This window comes from Cardiocondyla obscurior, linkage group LG07, assembly GCF_019399895.1.
Source record: "Cardiocondyla obscurior isolate alpha-2009 linkage group LG07, Cobs3.1, whole genome shotgun sequence".
Lineage (NCBI taxonomy): Eukaryota > Metazoa > Arthropoda > Insecta > Hymenoptera > Formicidae > Cardiocondyla > Cardiocondyla obscurior.
The window spans coordinates 7817497-7841266 of record NC_091870.1 but is presented as its reverse complement, the minus strand read 5'-3'; the positions used below and the strand labels follow the sequence as shown (position 1 = coordinate 7841266).

At 45.7% G+C, this 23770-nt stretch overlaps 1 protein-coding gene across 2 annotated transcripts in view; it reads left to right on the top strand.

Annotated features, from left to right (window-relative positions):
- Positions 1-279: 279 nt before the first annotated feature.
- Positions 280-23770, top strand: part of Gukh (NHS actin remodeling regulator GUK-holder) — a 69898-nt gene continuing 46407 nt past the window's right edge. Inside the window, exon 1 of one of the 2 annotated variants that reach the window (XM_070659925.1) lies at positions 280-681. In XM_070659925.1, the coding sequence (XP_070516026.1) occupies positions 393-681 (289 nt within the window). In that variant the 5' untranslated portion in view covers positions 280-392. The remainder of the gene's footprint in view (positions 682-23770) is intronic. The other variant, XM_070659926.1, reaches the window with a different exon arrangement.

Sequence of the window (23770 nt, the reverse complement as noted above, 5' to 3'; positions counted from 1 at the left end):
AAGGGCCGGCGCGCGAGTATTACGCAAGTGGCGGCGCGTTCGAAAAATCAACCGCGATGCCGCGGTCACGCGGCCGGTCGTACGTCGCATCGTGACGGGTGCCGTACCGAATTACCGCGGCCCGTACGAGTGCGTAGTGAAAGTGCCGGGGAGATAAGGAGAAGTCGCGGCGACTGCGACGGAGGGAACCGCGACGCTGCGACAGTGACGACGGGGGAGGGAAGCGGGCGGGCGGGCTGAGAGAAAGAAACGGGCGGCATGAGGCACGCGGGTGCCGCAGTGCCCGGCCGATCTCGCGGCGATGCGGCGCCACGGAGATGAGGCCGAACTGAAGTGTGTTATGCGCGAGTGCGGGGGATCGGGAACACGGTACCACGCAGCAGCAAGCCGCGATGCCGTTCGTGATGCGGAAGGTAGAGCCGCGGCACGTGTGCCGCGGCCATGTGCCGGCGGGCTCGCACCCGGGCTGGCCGGTGGGCGCCGAGCTCGAGGCGGTGGCGAACGGCGCTCTCACCAGCTCCCTGAAGCAGCTGGCCTCCCTGCTGGCCGTCGCGGAGGACATCTTCGCCGGGCTCACCGTCGAGCTGGCTCAGGTCGCCGAGAGAAGCGGTCATCTGCGCCGCAAAATCGACAAGGTCGAGGAGCGACTCGGCACCGTCGATCCGAAGAAGATCCCAGTCCGTTAGTATTTTTCTCTTTTTTTTTTTTTATTTCTTTTTATTCCCGACTGATTGAGAAGGACACGCGATCGCGCTTGTTCGAGAAATAGCGAAACCGCCGCCTCGAACGGGACGGCGGATTGTCCGAATATAAACTTTGAGCTACGCGAAAATTCAGAAAGTGGGAAATGACCATTACCGCTCGTAGCGTGGCCATGGAAACGCCGCCTCGAAGTGCCTGAATAAAGTTGGAAACTAAGCAAATTGCCGCGGGGTATGGACGTAACGCGCACGCGAGGAAAACAAGCGCCGGTCGAGTCGCCTCGATGCGTTAAGCCTCGACGTCTCTGCGTCGCGAAGCGTTTCTCGATTGTTTTGTTTGGTATACTTCGGTGCTGCGATCGCTCTTAAGTACGACGAGCAGCCTAGGCTCTCCTATCAACGAGTCCTTTCACGTTTTCTTTCCGGTAAAAAAATTTAGCCGACGCGTTATGCCTTTAGAAATTACCTTCGCGCGGCGTTTATTATTCCGATTCTTTCGTTTATTGAAGGGCGTTGAGACGCGAAAGAGATCCCCGTTCGATTTCGCGGCGCACTTGCGAACGCGAGAATAAATAGAAGGAGCGAGAGAGAGGAGCGCCGCGAAGAGGCTGAGGGAAACGCGCCGAGATTACCTGGGCCGATACCGTGGGAAACGGATTGCGAGATGTCCCGAAACTATGCTTCACCTTCGTACGCTCAGCTCTTTGCCGATGCAGCCATAAAGAGTGCCCTGTTCTCCCGGTTTGAAACTCAGAGTTCATCTCTGAGAGAGACGAGGAACGAGGGACTCGAAGCGGGGCTACGAGGACCGTTAATGAGTCGTTTCAAGATATTAGAGTCATCCACTTTAGTCCGAACATGTAATTAATGCGTGGTAGATAACGCGTGATTTAACGGTTTCGAAGAGTCAAAATGTTCTTAAAAAAATATATATTTCTTTTTTTTTTTTTTTTTTTTATAATAAAAATTAAATCATAAAAATATATATTTATTCATCTTTGATGGTTCAGGAGCAAATCAAATTGAATTACTAATCTCGCATGTAACACTTGATTAAATTGAATATTTCTGTACCTTCGAATGAACGTTTCTTTTATTTACGACATCAAAAGATCGAGGGAGTAGCGCGGCTCTAAAGCTTGGGTGTATAATCGCGAGATACACACCGTCGTTAAGGTCCCTCGCTCAAAGTTAACGTCCGAGAGGATTAGTTATAAATTCCGGTCACGCCCGAATGCGGCAGCGATTGAAGAGCGCAATTGAAAGGCCAGGGGAAAAAGTTCTCACCGGCCGAAAATTGCTTTGGATCCAGCTCGAGCATCATCGGCGCCGCCCGCGAGAAATTAACGTCGGGCACGGCTCGGAGCTGCTTTTTACGACGCACGCGATCTGCGCTTAGCCGAACGCTCGTAAAAGACGGGGAAAAGCGCGATTTATCGCCACGCGATTTCGCGAAACAAGACCGCTTTTCTTTTCCGAGCTCCGACGCTCCACGCGATCGGGTCCTCCCGGAATCAGCGTCTTCTTGAAATCGCACCGGCCTGTTTTGTATTCTCATTAATTCGTTATTACACCGCCGTAAATACAGAATTGCAACGAAAAATCGAAAGAGAGAAACGGCACTTGAATTTTTTTATTTTACGCTATTTCTAGTTTTACGTTTTAAATAATACGCCACGCTGTTTTTCGAGTACTCCCTTCAGCTGGTGGCGATATTAAAAATAAAAATTCGCGATCATTACCGGCGGAAATTACATCAATTTACAAATAGTTAACGCCACGTCGAGGACCTGTCTAGAAACGTCGCAGGGTTTATTCCACGGCTTCCACCGGCAAACAGCTGAGGTTTCTTTTCGACCAGGGGAAGAGCGTCTTCCACCCTTAGGGATCGGTCCCGTGAACGCCTATAAGAAAGAGCCCGCGCTTTTTTTTTTCCCAGCCTCCCTGCCCGGCAAAGACGCTGCTCGCCGAGACAGCTGACTCAGGTAATCGGCCGCACAAACGGCGCCGGATTCTTCCCCGCGGCCTCGGTCGGTGGGAATTTTAATTCCCAAGGGTGAGGGTAGGCTTCGTCGGAAGAGAGAAGATAAAATAACGTCCACCGGGCGTAATTTAATGCCGCAGTTGCGCACCTCGAAACGAATTCGGTTTGCGAGAAGGCGACGTTCGCTTATCGAGAATCTATCCGCGAAAATGTTCACCTCGCGTTTCGATCTTCGCGGCCAGTTGCGTCTCGCAAAGTTTCGCCGCGATCGAGCCGAGATTTTTTTTTTTATTTTCCCGCCGTTCGTCAGTCACGGAATTGCAAACGCTTAAAGAGATTATTAAGACATCGTTGCGGCACGATTTGATAATTTATTACGTCCGCTAGATAATGTTTCTGCCCGCCGACATTTCACCTAACTCTCCCGAAGCTACGTTTCTGCCGCGAGCAGCGCGGCTGAAAGTACGGTTAGCCTTGAACCTTCAGGAGGCACGAGTATCTCGCCGGGGATATCGCGGATCCTGGTGAAATCAGAATTTACGATCGTGTGGGGACACCGAGGCTGAAGCGAAAGAAGGGAAGAGAGAAAAAGAAGGACCATTGACATAAACATATCACGTATATTACTAGCCCGTATATTATTTTAATAATTAATTTAAACGGCGCTGAATTTTAGATTCACCGCGATATTTTTTTTTTTTACAAAAATCTACTTTATATTAATAAGAAAATGAAAATAAAATGAAGAAGAAAAAAAGGGAAGAAATATATAGATATTATATATATAAATATAAAAAAAGAATTATCGAGAATACGCAACGTAATTTTTTATTATGAATTTAATAGTAATTTTCTCGAACTCGGGGAAACAAAGTTTAATAAATTTAAATCGAGGCTTGAATCGGGCAAAAACGAAATGCAAGCACCTTTTCCTCTCTTGATTATCTCAATGGACGGACTGTTTATGTGTCAAACAACGGTGACGGGCGGAGAATCGAGACAAACGTGCATAATTCGAGATAATATTGACTTCGCGGTTCCAATATTGTTAATTATAGCTTCGTAATATCGCGTCGAGAGGACAACCGGCCGACTTCCCCGGAAACAACGCAGGATGTGGTGCAAATCTGGTCGAGCAGGTTCACAAACTCTCCGAGGCAACGGTTACTTTAATGGGTTTTTATCGAGTATCGGCCGAGGAAAACATTTCTTCCCCCGATTCGCCGTACCGCCGCGCTGCCTTTTGTTTTTCTTATACTCAACTACGAAACTTGGTTTTTTATTATTTTTTTACGTCGCAAAAAGATACTCTGCTGGCTTGACGACGCGAATTCTTTTTAAACGTTTATTACGAACGGCGCGCATTCTTTCGCGGGTAAATGTGTCAGCTTTCACTTTTTAAGACTCGACTCTAGCACGACGGTAATTTTTGTCGCGCTATTCTTTTCTTCTTCCGAGAATGAAACGGATAAGGAAAAAAAGTTTAATAAAATTTTATCTTTGCTTCATATCGTGAGAGCGACTGAAAACTTTACGTCAACTTCTTTCGAATCTCGTAATTTGCGTAATTATTATTTTTTTTCTTTTTCGGGGCAAAGTGATATTTTGCATTGCGGCTGTTTCGAAGTTAAAAAGCGATTTTCCTGCGTCAGCTGTTCGGCTCGAAGTTTTCCCCTTTTGCCGTCGGAAGCCCCGCTGCGGGTATCGAGTATGGACCCCCGTGCACGAATAACGACTCTGAGACGGAAATAAAAGTGGGCCGGCAACGGTCCTCGGCCGCCGCAGCCTCGTCTCCGGTTTTTCGTCACCCCTCGTCGCGCTGCCTTCTTTATTTCCTCGCTCGGCTTCTTACGCGCACTTCCGGTTGCCAGCTGGCATCGGGGAACCAGGAACTTATCGAGGGGCAACGCGAGCGCGGGATAGGTGGGCATTCAGACAAGGGGAGACTTTCCCGCTTAATTTTAGCCGGCTTGACACCGAGGCACGTGTTCCGAATAAAACTGCTCTTTGCCGCGCTGGAGTACGTACGTCGTGAAAAAAGGTTTGTCCCTGGGCGAAACAAGATTTACCCGCCCTACATCAGCGAAATGTATTGACCTATCTACGGTGAAACGTCATTCCGAAGTAAAAAAAAAAAAGAAAGAAAAAAAAAATAGAAATAGAATTTAATTTAAAGCAAAACTTTGAAGATATCATTATACCGTTGAAAATGAGCGAGAAAAACTTTAAGTGACTAATTGCACCGATTAAATTAGTGACAATTTTTAACAGATACGATAACAAACGTAAAATTGACGCGGATTACGACCAATGGCGCCTAATTGCGTTTATCTTTCTCACGGCTGTAGCCGTAAGAAGATAACAACTCTCGAAAAAATAATGAGCGTGGCTCACGAGAACTCTCTTTTTCGACTTCGTGTTATTCTTTTCCCTCCGCTTTTTTTTTTTCTTTTTCCTCCGTCTCGTTCCTACGGAGATAGTAAGTATATTTCCTCGAGCAGCTACTTTAACTCTCCTCATCTTACACCACGTGCTCGTAAGCAGGGAACAGATGCCCCTTGATGATCGTCGAGTATTTTCGGTGGTCACAATTTCTGTCTCGAAAACTGGAGGCTAAACGCAAACGAGTCTCGGAATTTTCTCGCGGCCGTAGACCTTTCCTCGCAATATAGAAGCGAACGTTGACGAGAGTTCTTAAAAATATTCTTCAAGGCGATTGAAGAAACGCGACTCGATAATTACCGACCAGTACCTCGCCGCATTTTTCGCCGCGGTTCAATATTCTAATTTACCTGCGCGCGCGATTTCGTAACAATTTCAGGAATCTTTTTTTTTTTTTCCCCTTGCTCGTCCCCAGTTTCGCAGCCTGAATACCGGTTTCGGGCAACCTTTGGAACGTCCAGGTACGCCGGAACGACCCGCCGACGTTTCGACGTTCCCGAAGAATTCGCGGAATGAGATTATCGACGCCGCAATCGGTATTCCACGTTTCCGCGATTCCGCGCTGCGGGCCCGCGGAGCCGTGTAATCATCAATCAGTCGCGTAAAGAGCGGGATAGTCGGCGGAGGAGCCGCGCGGAGGCGAGCTAGACCTATCATTGGCTAATTAATCATCGTGCGCCCGCGCACCTGCCCTCGCGCGTTACGAACCTATTATTAAGTACCATCACTCGCCTATATCTACCCTGGCGAAGCCCTTCCGCGACCTCTGACTTCTCTCCTAGAGGGAAAGGATCGTGAAAGCGCTGAGAGAACCGCGATGTACAGTTAGCAGTCCGCGTGGATTCTGATTTGCCGATTTTGTTTCTTCGAAATTGCGATGGAGAGCTTGAACTACCGCGGCTCGATATTTCGTACGCTACTTAGATTATTGAAATTAATAAATGAATAATTAATTTTAGGGAATATATATTTTAATGAAACTGGAAATTTAATTGATTAATCAGTTAATACAAAAGTGTTCCGTATTTTTTTTTTTTTTCGAGCAGTAGAGTAAGTTGGGACTTTTTGAGTGTCCAGAAACTTTTTTGAACGCCCGTGGAAACGCGAATAAATTGAAATTGCGTATTCAAATGGCACCACCTCATAACGGTTCTCCTTTTTATCTCGCGGACGTGTTCGCGGATAAAAAGGGGAATTCCTAGCACTCATCGTCTGCATTTCGATTGAAACGCCACTCCGCAGACGTTACATTATCGCGCGATTATCCGGTGGGAGAGTAACGACCCCGTTACTCAAACGTTTCTGTTTACGATTCACGTACGCGCGGACGATAACGCTGCGCTTTGCTGAAAGACTGACGAGCGTGTCCGCGTCGAGCTTTGCGTGACGAATGCATCGACAGTCCGCGGAACACGAGTTCTGTGCGAATAGTCACTTAATTCCGATATTCCAATCGTATCAGACTTTTGCACTCGGGGGGAACATAATTACTATATAATTACTTTTCGACCCAGCCACAATTTCATATTTCTAACCACAAACGTGATCGAGTCAATCATGAATTAATTACATATACATTATAAATTATACTTGAAAGCGGAAGTAATTATAAATCTTCTCTCAAAGATGCGATTTTTATACGAAAACAATTTTATTATAATTTTTTTTTAGAAACGTGAATATAAATTGCGCAATGCAAGCGGACGGATTTATGGTTCGCCGCTGAAAGATCGGCGATCCATCTCGAAAAGCTCGTCGAGGGCACCGCGCCATTATCTGCGCGGCGAAACAGAATATCTCGAAGCTTATCCGGGCATCGTCGTGGTCCGGGCATTCCATCTTTCCCGCCTCTCCCGCCGTTATCATCTAGTTGCATCGCCGATCGATTTATTGCGTTTCGCGGATTCGTGCCGCCGATGCCGGACGATTTACAGTGTCGTTCGCGGTATCGGCCGCGAATCGCCGATTCTCGCTCCTCTCGCGCCGATAATTGGCCGGCTTCTCACCTCGCGCCGATGCTAAAGTGCACTTAACGACCTCGTCGGCCCATCGTGCGATCGTGATTAGCAAGTTGATCTCCCCGACGACCCGATCAACGTCATTAATCTTTCGCGCCTCCGATCGGAGGAATATGCAATAAAAACCCGACGCTAAGTAACGCGCGATTTACTTTTGCGGAGAAAACGCTGGTAAATTTTTTTTTTTTTTTTTCCTTCTTAAACGCAATTTGTCTCCTCGCGATTAAACAGTACACCCAGCGGAACGCGTTTTGGAATAAGTTCGTAATTACGATCTTTATACTTATTACGCTAATTAGTGAATAACTGTTTCAGACGCCAAGATGAACGATATTTTTCCGCGGCTTACTTACTTCCCTCCCATACTCCGTTTCTTAATTACCCCGAAGGAAATGGCCAGTTGTGCAAGCCGCGCGCATTATTATCTAACGGATACGCACTTCGCGTAAGGAAAACGTTCCCCTCAGGGTGCACTTCCGCACGCCGTTCGTTATGCTCTCGAGCATCGCTCGAACTTTTAAAAGAGTCGATTGGTCGGTCGGTCGGTCGGTCGGTAGGTCGGTCGGTTCGAACGAGTCGCAGTGTCGAGGCTATTGAAATACTACGGCGGAACAATACGGAATTTGGCCGGGACAGGCGTCCTGGGTCTTCGGGCGTGGTGCTGAGTGACGTTTCAAAGAGCGCGTCTCGCCGTATCTCCCTCGAATAACTGCACGGCGGCGTTAAAAGGTCCCGGGCCTTTGTCTTTCCGCTCGTGATGGTCTCTGTCACGAGGAGCGGAAAGTTTCAGCGAACAGGCGCCGTTTAACGCGGCCGCTCTAACCGACTTATCGCAACTTAACTTTGGAACTATAACCAACGCCCGCATTGCGGAACGCCGGGGATTTTCTGACGTTCGGCGGCTTTCCTCCCGCTTCGCAGCGCGTTAATTAGAATGAGGCTTTATTGCGTTTATTTCCGGCAGCCGACCGCGAAGTCGAGCCCGGCTCCCGCGCGATTTCCTTCGCAATTAATTCTCCGCGGATATCTCAATCGCGAGGATCTTCGTGATATCGCTGCGATCTATATCGTTGCGCCTTAATATTATTCTGCATTATTATTATTTATTATTAATTAACTAAACATATTATTCAGAAGAAGTATTTTTTTTTTCTTTTTTTTTTCCGGGTTCTGTACAATTATTTTCTCGTGACTTTGAATCATGATCGTATCATATCATCACGATCAGTTACAATTGCATCGAGCACGTGGGTATTTCTATCGCCCCACGCTCGCCCACGCGGAAGTGCACGACGTCGAGTTAATTGCCAAGTAATTACGCAATTGTCATTCATTCCCCGATTATCTCATCGCGCGCATTTTCCCGCGTAAATATACGAGCGCACGTGCGCGAAAGAATCGATGAAGGCTGCCTAGTACTCGGACCGTTTCTTTTCATTTCCCTCTTTCTTTCTTTTACTTTCTCTTCTCGATACTTTCCATTTCCGTACCGCAAAGACACAATAATCGCGTACGCTCGTTCGCGGTACTATCCTCGGCCGATTTCGTCTGCAATGCGACTTCTTGCACGCTTACAACGGGGCAATTAAGAAGTACCGCGGGAATGGTGACGGGAAATTTTCATTGCGAATGGATTGTTTATTTTTTTCTTGAGCAGGGCCTTTTGTCTAGACGGATGGGACGATATTTTTTTTTTTTTTTTTAATGGGAGGAGATAAGATCGATCCGCGGTGCAATTAAACAGGCGCCGGGATGAATGAGTCGTTATTTTCTTGAGGCAACAATAGACATATCTAGAGGATAGGATTTTGATCGCGGGGTAGGGCAATCGATGGAGATGAGTAATCTTAATTTAGCAGCCTTCTCCAGGTGCGGCACGCGATATCACGTGGGAGATTATGTACTGTCAGATTTAAGATTCGATTTTTATCTAAATATTCCTGACCGATAATATAAAATGTTAACATGCATTTTTAAACCGGTACGACGCATCTGTTATTTATTAGAATTATTATTCTCTTTTTTTTTTTTTTAATTTATGAAGTACTTTAAATGTGTCCATTTATATATAATTATTTCTATTTTATTTTATTATTACTTTGTCACGAAAATTATAGTCCGTAAAAATGTAATGAGAATACGGCAAGAAAGCAAGTTTCGCGAGTTACAATATTTTACGTCAGAGAACGGCATGTTCGTGGTATCTTTTGTTTTCTACATCCTCTCCGAAAAGCCTGCAGCGCCAGGTGCATCCTAAAATCGCATGTGTCTTCAGATTTCCTGTTGTTTGTAATTTCCGTCATTACAAGAATACTTTGTCTTTAACTACCCCGAAACATCCGTAAAAAGTTTCTTCGAAGGGATTTATAAAATTCCTCCAAGGAAGATAACTGACGTCTTTAGTTTTTCGAGTCTCGAGACTTATCGTTTCAATTTCAGCGTACTTTTGACGAAATGCACTTTGCGCACTGCGTTGAGAAAAAAAAAAAAAGTTTCGAAAATCTCTGTCGCGTCGACAAGCCACGGCAAAGAGATTTGCGTGAATATGGGCTTTCCAATATTGTAAATTAAATAATGAATATCAATCGATGGTCGCTTGGTGGTATTCGGTGGTCCATTACCAACGTTTGACGACCAACGTTATATTTAATTAATAATATTAATGAAATTTGGTTTACGATATTGGGGAGCCAACTTTAGCGAGCACAGAGAATGTTACAAGCGCGAGGCCGCAGGTGAGACGACGGCGTATCAGCAACGGCCGTACACGCATCTGCACGTATCTATGTGTGCGCGAGTTATCAGGTGTGTTTCCCACAAGCGCAACGGACTAAATGCACCTGCTGCCGGATAATCGTGGAACGAAGTCAACGTACGCCGGGCGCTCTCGCACTCGGATTTCGTCGGGGCGGTGTTACGAAGCTGTTATGCAAAGTGGAGCTAAATGGCGTTTACCGCAAACTAGAGTAATGGCGAGACGATAGCCGGAATCGCGAAGAATTTTCGACGAGCTCGTGAAATAAAAGCATTTTTTTTTCCGCGACTAAAACTACACCGAGTAATTATCGTTTCCGTCGTATAATATATATAAAAAAAAAAAAAAATATTAAGTGCCACCTGTAAAATAAATTCTTTCAAGAATCTCGCTGGAAAAATTACAATTTAATATTCGAGATTTTATTTATAACGCCCGTAATTAATTTCTAACTATATTAATTCTGTTTGTGATTTCTAGGGGCATAATGGTACCCATTCATGTCAATTACCATTGTTAATTAAACAGCATGCGTGACATTATAATTAACATAATAAACGTAGCCTGGCGTTAATTTCAAAGTGTGCGCTTAATTAATAGCGCGCGTAACTATCGATACACGCGAGGCCCATTCATCGCGAGTGCAAAAGGCCTGGAAACGTCGTCGGGGTTATTCATTGCGGCGTTTGCAGCGCTAGGAGGCATAAGAAACCTGTCCCGATAATTTTCGTGACTTCACGAGGCTCGTCGCGAGGCAAGGCGCTCTCGGGAAGACGACGCGGCGGCAATTTACGGGGAAAAAGAGAGAAACAACGCGGAGCGCGACGCGTAATACGTGCGCATGCAGACTACCCGGCAAGATGTCAATAACCTTCGCCTTCGTCCCGTCGCCGTCGCGTGATCAAACCAGCCGCCTCCCCCCCGGTGCCCGCCAGTCCCTCTCTCGGCCCATCCAGCTACCCTTCGGCCACCCTCGGTTCGCGGCAACGTTCGTTTATACATGTACGAGAGGCTCGTCTGACCGCTCGTGCGATCGAACCTGAAGAGGGTCGCCTCGGCGGAAACAACGGGTCGCCGGAAAGATTCACTGAAAAAATCCACGGCGACCGACCGGCAATTATAACACGACGAAAATTTTCTGCTGAAATCGCTGTGGCGTCTACGGCAATCGTGGACCATCAAGAAATTTATAGAATTGAATATTAAGACTATCCATTAGACTCATTATGATCTGTAGTAATTAAACTTGCAATTGTAAAATTGAAAATAAATATTATAAATTTTTCTCGAAGTACTTTCAACGTTTATTTTTTTCCTCTCTCTTTTTTTTTTTTTTTTAATAATTTTATTTCAACAGACGCCCGATTTTTGCCCTTTCTGTTTTACGCGTAACGATCAGAATTTCAACCAGATCTAAGTTTTAAAAAATCACAAAAGCGAACGTTAATTAAAAATTAACAACTTCAGTCGTACGCTGAGTGACTGGCGATCACGGGTGAACGGGAGAACGGAATCGTATCCCGGAAATGGACCCGATTGGAAATAAAGGACTCGTTTTCCGGTGAGCGAGAGAATCAGTGGAGCGAACTGAGGTGAACAAGAGCGAGTCGGTTAGACGAGAGGGCGGGAGGGAGGGTAAATCGGTTCTCGACGTGAAAGAGTCGCTGCGAAAGTCGAAACGGGGTCCGATTGAGCACAAGGTGTCACGGGGGACCATTGTTGTACGATGAAAAACGATTGAACGCCGTCCGAAAATCTACCCTGTAGCCTTTTCCCCCGGGATCAAGGTTCTAATTCGCCGTAAATGAAGTGTCTTCAACCACAGCGCGCGATACGGAGCATCCCGAATGCGTTTCGCGACGGCTCTCGCCCTCGTCGAGCTGTCCCCTCCCCCCGTTTGATCAAAAGGGGCGCCTACAATACTCCGGCGATCGTATAATTACCGCACGTGCCGACCTACATTCGCGACGTGCCACTTTAAACGAGCGGCGGGAGTTATGACGCACGTGTCGCGAATCCTTGAAAAATTTCGCGCAGGTGGAAAGGCGAACCGACATCATAACGTTCGATTATTAATTCGAAACCGGAACATGAAGGTTGAAGTAAAAAAAAAACCAAAAAAAAAGAAAAAAAAATGAAAGGATATACTTGATACTGAACGTAGAATGTACAAAAGTGATGGTCAATAACTTCTAGCCCTTCGCGTTCATATTTACACGGTCTTCATATTTTCCGTCGCAGCGCGGATATTATCGCGGGAGTTTCCGCGCGGTTCCCTTCCTCGCGTTTCCGTCTAAAAGGGCAAAAAAATTAAATTCTCGTCGGAAAATGTACGGGTACGCCCGCTTCTTTTGCGCGTGCGGAAAGTACGCGGGAATACAGCTGTGGCGAAATCAAAATCGTTTTTAGCGGCGGATACGCAATCACGGCCCGCGTAGTCGAGTCGTAAATCTCGATCGACGGCTGCGGAATATCGTACTTCGCTTCGCGAATATCGTGCCTTTATGCGAGCGCTCCAAGACATTGCTACGTGCCCGAAATTTCATATCGCGAGTCCGTCGACCCCGCCCAGCTTCCCTTGGGAGCTTCCCTTGTCGAAACTCTTGCCGAGTTCACCGAAGCGTAACTCTTTACTTTCGCATCGACAAAGCGTCGCGATTGTCATCGACGATTGTCACCGTCGATTGTCATGTGCGCCTGTTCACACAGCTCACCGCATCTGCCGAGCCCCCGCCTCCCTCTCGCCACAATTAATGCGATCCCGATTCATGGGATTCCGCAAATGACCGCTTTGTCGATTTAAAAGTAATTTAAAACCCGCTGCCTCGGGGGCACGTGAAAATATTGTTAAATTTTCGACGGGGAATAATCTCAAAAATATACTTTCATAAAGAAAAAAAAAAAAAATTGCACTTTAATTTGCATTTTATTAAGAAGCGGTATAAAGCTTCGCGTAAATCTCTTACGAAAGTTTCCGTCCCCTCACCCTCAAAAAAAAGTATATTGCAACTTGTCCAGCATCCGTGCACCATTCGACGCGTCACGTGTACGGAGACAAAGTTTCAAGTGCAGCGCCATTGAGCTCATTTATATCTGTACGGACGGTTACCTCGTATTTTGATATCAATGCAAACGTGGGATGCCACCGGCTCTATTATACGTCGCACATGTAGTCTCGGGGTTAGAATTAGGGGGTGACCCTCCTTTTCATCGTACGAAATGCGTTCTATCGAGGGTGGGCCGCGCTGCGCAAAACGAACGCACCGAAAACAGAACGCTCACGAGTGCACATTTTCCAATCCGTCGGGGTGCAATCTACTCGCATATGTTTAAAATTACGGCCGCCTTATCGCGTCCGGTCATCTGTACAAAAAGTGACATCAAACTCGCATTAAATTTAACGCGATAACGTCTTTCCGTTTTTATTTTCGCACGAGAGCGACAGCTAGACCCCATCAACCTAGTCTGATTACATCCGGAGATAATTCAAATTAGCGAGAGCCAGGCTGGAGATCAGTCTGATTTATATAAACGCTGTTTCTTCAATTAAGATCGAGCTAAAACAGATTGCTATTCTTGCAATTTTAATTATTCATTTGCTAAACGTTAACTTTTATTAATAATTGCTGAATACGCGTTACACGCATGCTATCGTTGACGAGGCGGGATTCGCCGCACCGGCGAACGTTACCGCACGCATGTTCCCCGAAAAGAAGACGCGGGATTGCATTATCCCGATGCATACGCGCGCATTATGCGGGGTCGGCCACACATACGTACTGCACTTGAGCATTATGCGCATCTATTCACGTAGCAAAACACGGGCAGATGTTAAATGTAGCTCGTCTTTGAAACGTCGATGGCAGTCCAACTGCGGGGCCCGAAAGCGCACAGTTGCGGTTTTCGGTGGGAAAGGGAGGGAGGGAGCAAACGCGGCTCGCATGAAAGGGCACCAAATTGCCGGTGAATGGACGCAGAATTATGCCCCGCCGTTTTTGTTTCCCCCGGTAACTGCGATCGCTCGATATTTGCCGGAAGAATTTAATTCACCGCGCGAGAGGACCTTTGCATTCCGGGCTTTCCTCGTCTCGTCGAATACTTTTACGCGATCAACGTGGACGTAATAAATAATACGTTCGCTGGGCGTCACCGACTAATCGGAACTAAATAATTACCGGCGTAAAATTACGCGTATATTTAACAACACCTCGGTGAATTATTATTATTATGTTATTATTTAATTATTTTGCATGTTAATGAAATAATGAAATTATTATGTAATTACGTTTATTCGATTGTGAGTAATTAAATCTATCAACAGTCGAAATGTTTTAATTAGCGGTAATTAAACGACGAAGTGCTCGGCAGCTAATATTTTAATTCTGTTTTATTTAATCAGAGTAATAACTAAAGAGTCACCTAATCGAGATTATAAATACAATAACGAGAAAAAACTTTGCTGGAGTAAAAGGCGTTCATCTGTTAAAAACGCAGCCTCGTCTTCACGACGAACACGTATGACTGTAGATTTATAAATCAGGATTGTCGTGAGCGTGGATTAGGGAGTCTTAAGAGGATTAAGAAAAACCATCCTAATCGGACTACCGCGTTCGTGTGGGAACATCCCTTTTTCTTCCACCCAAATGGAACCCTTACCCGGCCTCCTAACGTGCGCACGAAAGTGATAACAGAATTAAAGATAATGGAATTCCCCCTGCTGCGCAAAAAAAAAAAAAAAAAAAAAACAGCTCGTCTCGGAAAGCAGAAAGTAATATATAAATTTTTTTAATATAATATAATATTTCATTATTTATTACGGTAGCAGTTTATATATAATTTCCAACTACTTTTCTGTAATAATTAACGAGGTAATATAGAGGATTAATTACTCGAGCATCTGGCCTGAAAAGTTAAACGATTCGAAGCACGCACGAAGTTCGCGTTACGTAACAATCAGCCGCAAATCCGTGCGCGATAGCGCGATATATTTCGGACGATACCGCCGCTAATGTTAGATCGCAGCCGAACTATGAATAGAGGTAATAGGAAGCGTATTCGCAGAGTGGGCTACTCGGTCTCGTGCCATCGGATTATTACCGGTACCGGCATACACGAAAATAAATCGCCGGGACTAAAAGGGAAAGTAATTTTAATCGCCGTAATATATCGCGGTGCAGTTCGCCTCGTAAAAGCAGCGGCGGTCATTTCTATTAGCGTAATGTCCTTAAAAGACGAGATGCGAGGCTGGAGCCGAGATAAGCGCTAATTTACAAGACGGGAGTTGCCGACGCGAACGCGTGTATTTGCCATTACCGCGTCGCGAATGAGGCACGGGTAACGTCGGTCAGAACATTACGCACGTACGTCGCATTAAGCCGCGGTACTCGCGGCTGGCGGCATTTCGCAATATTCTCGAAATCGCGGACGAGACGTGACACTTAATACGCGCGGCGTAATAGGCGCTACGGGCCCGGCTTATCGCCCAGGCTTTCTGCATGCAAATGCCGGCAAACGTGGAAGTTACCCTGGTACGCGTACCAGATTAATTTCGCAGATACCGCGCTAATGGCGACCGAACTTCACCCCGTGATCTCCCGCTATCCATTACGCCTCGGCCACGAATCATTAACGCCCGTCGCGGAAACGCGCAACTATTCCGAGAAAGTGTCGTCTGCGATTTCCCTCTCGGTTCTCCGTCTCTTTCTCTCTACTTCTCACTCGCGACTGAGATAAGGCTGCGTGCGTCAATGGAAAATTAGAGAAACAGCACGATTTTGGGCTCTTGAGACGCGCAGGTAATTACTCGCTTTCATAAAAGCATAAATCACACGGTTGTATATTACATTTCATCGTCACGTTAATTATAAGAAGCTCGATAGTCTACCCTTGGCTTTTTTTTTCCGCGGTGCGACTCGGTGCTTATTAGCGTTAACGGTTCGTTTACCGAGTATCTAATTATCCGCATTATATATTGTAACCGAAACTGCCCCTTTTTTTTTCTTTTTTTTTTTTGTCAACGCCGATGAACAGGATCATATTTCTGCCTAGCGGGAAGCTTCGCGAGGGCTTCCCTTTCCGGGATCGAAGTGCATGCGCGCCTACCTCTTCATTCCATTCCCATAATGTAGTGGTCTTCGACGTTCAAGCGGAGACTCCGCTGTTCGAATCGTAAATAAATGATTACCTCCGCCGATCGATATATCTCGATCTCGGCACGCGAAATGTTTTTCCCCGCCGGATATTAATTGCGCTCGGTTTTCGCATGCATTGACCACGCAATTTGTTCCGAGCGCGGTTCTACACGGACGTTTAATATTTCAGAAAAAATCTACGAATGTATTTTGCAGTCATGACGATTAAAATTTCATAATGCTTTACAGTTTCATTTTATAATTTAATTTTATAGCTTTATTTCACAATTTTATTTTATAACATTGAGTTTATTACTTACACGTTAAATCGATAGAATCGAGAAGGATTGCGCTCGCCCGAGAAATAAATGATTTACTTCGCGACACGTCCGCGAGCTTTCCGTTTGCGCATCTGGCCGCAGCTGTTGCGAATTCTCGACAAAAACGAAAATAAATCGTTTCGCCGCTAACGCGCTTTCTAACCACCCACTTCTTTCGTTATTTCGGCTTTATGTATCATCATCGACGAGCGGAAGAAGTTAACGACGAGCATCTCGGTTACAAGGCACGTAACCAAGAATCGTGAGCTCCCACAACTTTCGCGTCCTCTCTCTCTCTTTCTCTCTCGTCGTCTTTGCACGTATTCTCGTCGCTGCCCGTTCCCGCGGCGGCGAGCCCGAGATGCGGCGAAGCGCGAGAGTTCGGATGCGGAGACGGTGACAGTTCGCCAAGTCGGGGCCCCGGCTAAATTGGATCAGTTCGCGTTCGATTAACGGTCGGATGGAAACTAATTCACGACGCGGCATATCACGAGCGCCTAGCCCCGGGGATAGAGCTGCAGGGGCACAATCCGATTTTCAATTAAGGTCGATTATTGTGAAATACTTCTCCGCCCGGCGACGCGTTATTGAACGCGATCGGATCGCGCCGCTCGGATTACGATTTGACGCGCGAGAAGACGCCGTCTTGTCCTATCGCGCGATAACCTGGCTATATTGAATATTTAAAAAGGCCAAATAAATTTTAAGCGTTTGTATAATATTTGTACAACTTGTTTATTCTCACGCGCGTGTATATTAAGTAAGACTGTTTGCTGGAAAAAATTTTTTCGAGACTCCGTGCCTTTACTCGATATAATACAAATGAGGAGCCGCTATGTGTACACGAAACCGAGCTTTCCGATGGGGAAAGGCGAGTCGAACGTGTTTGGACGAGCAAAGGGCTTTTCTTGGGAGGGATATTTGATCATTGATAAAGCGGTATCTTTTTCCACGCGTTCTGTCGATGCGCGACGCTTCAAACGGCTCTTCGAGGAACGCCGGGAGAATCCGTCGCACGGTTTTTCCCCGCGAAATTCCTAGCAACAAGTTCGCCGCGAGAGTCGCGTTGTAAACCGGATACGCGTCACGTCGGCGGGTATTTTCCCGTGAGAGTGCTCAGGCCACTTGGACCAAGTTCCGATTAAACTAATTGACGATTAACTTTCAGTGCTACACAAAGAAACTTTTATACTATGAATTACCGTGACGTTACCTTAGTTATGGGCCATCTTGGAATTATAAGATTAAATACTGCAGCATTTTTCGTCGTGCCGTTTAAAATATAATTCCGAGATTGTTCACGACTACCGTGACGTCATGTTGTATAATTTTTTTTTTCCTGTGCATCCGCGATGCCGGATAATAATAATGGCCGTAAAAGTGAATTGTTGGTTAGTTTAATATTTTTTTGGTTCAGGACTTGGTCGAAGTGAGCCTCGGTTGTTCGGTAGCGCTCGCTCAAGGACCGTGCATGCGAAGGCTGCAGCCTGAAACGTACGCTTCGGTGCGAGCCTCCTCGCAAACGGCATGCAAATCTAGAATAACGGACGGCACGATGAATGGTAACGGTGTTTGACGGAGGGTTGTCATGAAGATAAACGGAAGACGCGGTACTTTGGTTACCAGGCCGAGACTCCGGATAATTACGGCGATGTTTTATATTTCATGTACGTGAAACCATAAGCATTGAAATATTGCAAGTGACATTGGATTAAATAAGTGTCATAAACTTCGTTCAGTTAATTTTATTACACATTATTAATTAAATTATTACTTGTTGAATATTAAAATTTACACGTACGAACGGTGCAAAGCAATCGCGCCGAAGTTTCAGGAAAATAAAATTTCGAATATTACGTGATTTCACGAAATTAATATATTTCATTAATTAGATTTTTCACGTCACCTTCAATTTTTTTATATTTCTCCTACGAATTTTAATTTTTTACTATACAAAATTGATTTCTTTTCTCCTCCCCCTTCCCCCCGTCAAGTTACGTCGTTAAAAAGTTTCGAACCCTCTCGGATAAACGTCGACCAATTACGATAAAATATTCGTGGGTATTACGTTACCCTACGGGATATAAAATTAAAACCGGTATTCTTCGACGGCCGCGAAAAATGCGCATAGTTTGCAATGAAAATTACGACACGTTTGCGTGATGATCCTCTCGACGAGGATTAAATTACGGGGAGAGAATAAACCGATGCCTTCTCCCCCGCCTCTACTCCCATCCCGCCTCACCCCTTTAACTTCCGTCGGTCTTAATTTTAATCGGATTACTCACGAATTCCCTGATAAGACTGTCCACGCTCCGCGACTCAAACCCTGCAATCCGAGCCCGGGGAGATTAAATGTTGGTAAATGGTAGTTTATCCTGGCGAACCGTTTGTCGCAAGATCGCCGCTGTTGATTGCCGCCGCGATACACATTCCCCCCCGTGCCACCGACGCAAAGAGCTCGCTCTCATGGACGAATACAGCAATCGCTTATCGCCCACATTAAGTATCCTGTATCGATTACTTGAAAGGGTGCACTGTTTCGCGATGCAGAAACGCTGCGACACGTTGCGCGCAAGAAAAAAAAAAAAGAAAGATTTATCGTTCTTCAAATAAAACAATATTTTCTTTATCGAAAGTAAAAATTTATAATACTGATAAAAAATATATGAAGCGACTTGAATTATGATGTAAAAGAATAGAAAGTTCGGACACGCTAAATTAAAAAGTAATATAAAATTTTTTAATTTTTTAATCTTTTGAAACCCAGTAGAGATGAAACTTTATCTATCAGAGATGATCCATGGATTCGCTACGACTTCGGCTTTCCAAACGTCTTTATCTCCACGGATTTTATTAATCTCTCACGTTCTCAACTGTCCTTTCGTCTCCAATTATATCCCAAATTAATTACGCTGTGTTTTTCATTTCAATTTCATCGTGCAGACCCTTTAAATAACGTCGATCCCTAGACGCGAAATGCGACAGCGCGTGTTGACGGACGTATAATTTTGTTTCGTTAAGCGCAGCGTTTGTTTAAAAAAAAAATACAAAAAAAAAAACTGCAGAGCAGAATTGTTTGCCATGGCAGAAAAGCGGTCTACCCGGTGTGTGTGTTTTATATCGCGCGTTCTTCTCTTTTCGGCCCGCGTGCTCGCGGCCTGCTCTCGCGGCAAGAGTGGCCGCGTCAAAGGTTTCACCGGCCGACGCGTTTTACGGCTCTCCAAAGCGCGGCGAAAGTGCATACACGCGGCGACCCGGCTATCGGCCGTTTCCAAAACGTATGCGCTCATGTTACGTACCGCGCGCGGACGAAACACGAATCCGTTTAAGGCCGTACCACGCTCGCACATGTAGCAATTTACGCTTATCGCGCGTTCGCGGTTTATATGTATTTAACGCGAGCCGTCAACTGTCGCCGGCGTATCTTATGGGAATGCGCGAACAATCGCGCGCTCGAATCTAAATCGTTTTTTTTTCCAGCCTACGCTGCGAGAGAAGGATACAGTCACTTTCGGACCGAAGCATAATTCATACGCTAAACGATAAATATAATAAACTCGAACGTATAATTAATTTATAATTTATAATCGGCCATAAAAAGCGGTCGCCGACGCCGCGAGCCGACGACGTCGTCGGAAAAACCAGACCGAGCGTTGGCTTTCCGCTCTTAACGATTCGCAGCACAGATGGGCGCAGTTGCACGCTAGCGCGCCCGCAAAAATGTTACGCAATTCGTTCGACGCGGCTTCAAAGACGCGGCGGCGAAAAAGCCAGCTCGCATAAACGCCCGCCGTATACGGCGACTCGTCCTTACCGTTCTCGGCCGCGGCGAGCACCTAGACGGCGAAGGAAAAGGTTCTCACCGCGCTGAACAGCGGATTTAATTCTCGAAAAAGAATACTAGACGCGACTCTCTGCGAAACGCGTGTACAAAATACGAACGGATGTTAAGTTGGAAAACCTGGTTTGTTAAAAAATCTCATAATTTATCTGTTAATTGATTCCGCTTGACGTTTTTTTTTTTGCAATAATGAACAGTTTTCAGCTGAATTCACTTTTTTGTATATTTTATTTATTTTATTTACTTCAAGAATAAAAGCTTGCTTTCAGAATGCTTTCAGAAATTACGCAGATAATTATAGATTTAAATCTCTTTTCTAATTTGTTAAATTTTTTTTTTAACCGAGAATATATCTGGGAAACTGAGAAGAACGAGGCGGAGTTTTCCCGCAGAGAGATTTCTCATTCTTATGAAAATAATTGAGATCGCGAAGATTTTGGAACAAAGGTCGAGTCGCGGCCTGTCCCTGAGCGCGTGTTTGCGCAACGTCCTGGTGAATTTCAAGGGACCCCTGATTTCACGAGTAACGGCTCGTTTGATTAAAAGTCCTTGGGAAAGTGGCTCGCCCATTAACTTCGAGACCGGTGATCGTTGGCGTGTCGCAACGCTCGCTGCGCGGGGATTAAATTATAACCGAACGAGAGAGAAGGAGAGATTGTTTCCTACGCGCGTTAGGCGCATTCAAGTAGCCGCCTGTTAATTGCTCGTGCGCGGGAATTAAATTGCACGACGGGTGCAGTGATACTGCCGCAAGGGACGATAGCGATTTTTGCCGCGGTATTCGATTTCATTCACTGGAAGGAACGGCGCGTTCGAATCTGATTACAATCTCGGCTATCAGAAATTGTGTCGAAAAATATACCGTTTAAAAATAATACACGCGACATACCGAGCGGGAAAAAAAAAAAAATTAAGATACGCCACGGATACGCGTGCGAGAATTATGTCTCCATATTATCTTAAAAATGTAGTATTATAATTTTTTTTCTTTTTTTATGTGTAAAGTTTTGGTTTTATTTACGAGCGTCCTAACCGCGAGAAACTTTATACGTTTAAATATAGACTGCACATCGCTGAGTCCGTCGTTCGAGTTCGCATCGAGGTGAAGAAGATCAGATGGATCTCCGCATGGCGATAACAATGCACTCGCCCTGCGTAGTCGCGCCTAAACAACCCATCTGCCGTCCGGTTTTATTCTTCTACTATTTTTAATCCGATTCGCCGGCAAGGGCGGCCGAGAGCAGACAGTGCCGACCAACCCCCTGACAGGCATAATGGTCAGCTGCTCCCATCCGGTCCATCCGCGCCGCGCAAAATCGTTGCGCACGTTACGGTCCTTCGGCTGAAAGGGTTAAAGTGGCTCGCGAGAGCGCTGTTGCTCGGCCACCCCTCGCGCACGTTAATTACATTTGCCCCGGCGACCCTAGGCCCCCGCCGATCCTCGACTCTTTATACAGAATTTCCGATAAACTCGAACGGAAATTCGGCGTTACGCGAAAAAAAAAATTCCGATATCTGTTCAAGTATTTTAACGTTGTCAAAATGTTTAAAAGTAACTTCTGCCTCACGGGGAAACATGTAATAAAATGTGACAAAAAAAAAAAAAAAAAAATACAGTCCGCAGTTCGCAAATCTTTGTCTGTACAAAATAAATTTACCTCGTAACAAATATTTAATACTATTATAGTAAATTGTTTTTTTAATTTAAAATACTATTTAAATATCTTTTTATTAAACAATTGTATTTTTCAGCGCGTAAATAAAACAGAGGGACGTAAAAAAAAAATTACTTCCTACAGTTGTGAATTAATCTTTAATCCGAAAAAAAAAAAAAATAAAAGGTTTATTGCTTTGTGGGAAATAGTTCGTGCGTAATGTTCGGCCTCGAATAATTCCCCCGAAAATTATGACGCACTGGCGTTCTCCGCGTAGCGAGAGCAGACCGCGATGAACACGGCGTACAATAAATTCCGCAACGCGGCAGCCGCTGCACGTGCAAATGCAACATCGAGTCCGAGCGCACAGATTTGCACAGGTTCGTGCTCTCGTCGCGCATCCTCTCGCTCTCTCTTTCGCGTTTCGCACGGCCGCAACTTTTTCCCCTCGAGCGAGAAGCAAGTTTCCTATCGCAGCTCTATCGAAAGTATCGAGATACCTAGCATAAAACGTTGGTCCGCGTGCGGTGATCAATCGAAGGTTTATTTTACATGAATCACGTTACCCGATCCCTTATTCGCTTATTTTACGACGAACGTTTCACACGATATTTGTCTAATATTTTCAGTCAAAAGTTTTAAATTAATTTCGAATACCAAAGATTTTCAAAGTACAACTGACCGTCGAGCCTTTAAGGATCTTATCGGCGTGATCCGATAACGTCACGGGAACGTCGGGAACACTTGTCGCGTTTCAATACGAACGTACCTGCATCTGCGACGAGGCGAGACACCTCGCTTCTTTTGCGGACCGCGCCAGCGGGTTCGACGAAGAAGCGCGCTCCGAATAAGGAAATCGCCGCTCGCGAGACAAGTGCGCGAGTCGGAGAGAGCCCGGGGGATGACCGATGAACCTGGGTTCGTCGACCGCCCGCGGGACGGCGGAGGCGAGGAGGACGAAGATGAAGAGGAGGAAAATCTTGGAAGAGTCGCGCGTGTCCCTAATTGCTCTCCGAGAGCGAACGTCACCGCGCGCGCCAAACTCCGCGTCTTTTCCGCGGTAGATACGTCTTCCCTGCCTCTGCGCTACAATAAGAGACCGCGGACAAAGGGTGCATTCGAGTATGCAGCGGTTAGCGCCACGGTTCCGAAATTATTGTAAATATAATAATTTTCGACCTAATTATTTAGTTTAAACAGTACACGGCCAGTTATTATCTTGCTATGGTATCTAACAATATCCCAGTTTATAATTTCAAAATGGCTCGCGAAGAACGTGACACTATAGTAATTCTTAACGTGAAACATTTCTTCGAGTGGACTGCAAACGATACGCTTTTACTATAATTCTTTCAAAGCAGACTCGTTCTTTGCCCGAGACTCATCTCGGCGAATGTTACTTTTTCCTTTTCGCCGGCTCGCTAATGGAAACGGGAAATGTCGTAACGCGGTGATTATTTATCGCCGAAGCAATTTTGCCTCGCGTCGGTATACTTATTCCGCCCGCGGAGAAAAATATATGTGTATATATGTGTATATATTCGGGATCGGGGATTTATGGGGTTTACCAGTCCATGATTACGCATAACGGAATGGAGTCACGGTCTTTCGAAGCAACAGTGAGGAGGCGGTAAAAAGTAACGCGCGAGGTGGACACGGAGCGAGTTCGCTTTATGATACCCGAGCACCTCGTGGGGGCAGCGAAGAAAGGGATCTAATTAAGCGACGAAAGCAGATTTAACGGTATTCCGCAATATTGCCGCCGCGCGATCCTAATCAGGATCTACGAGCGCATTGTTGCAGCGGTTTCAGCAGAACGGAAGGCGAAAGATAAAGAAAAAAGTAAATAAGTCGTGGAATCAAGGGGAGAACACGCGAATTCTTTTCCGCATTCGCGCCTCGACGTTCTCTCTTTTATAA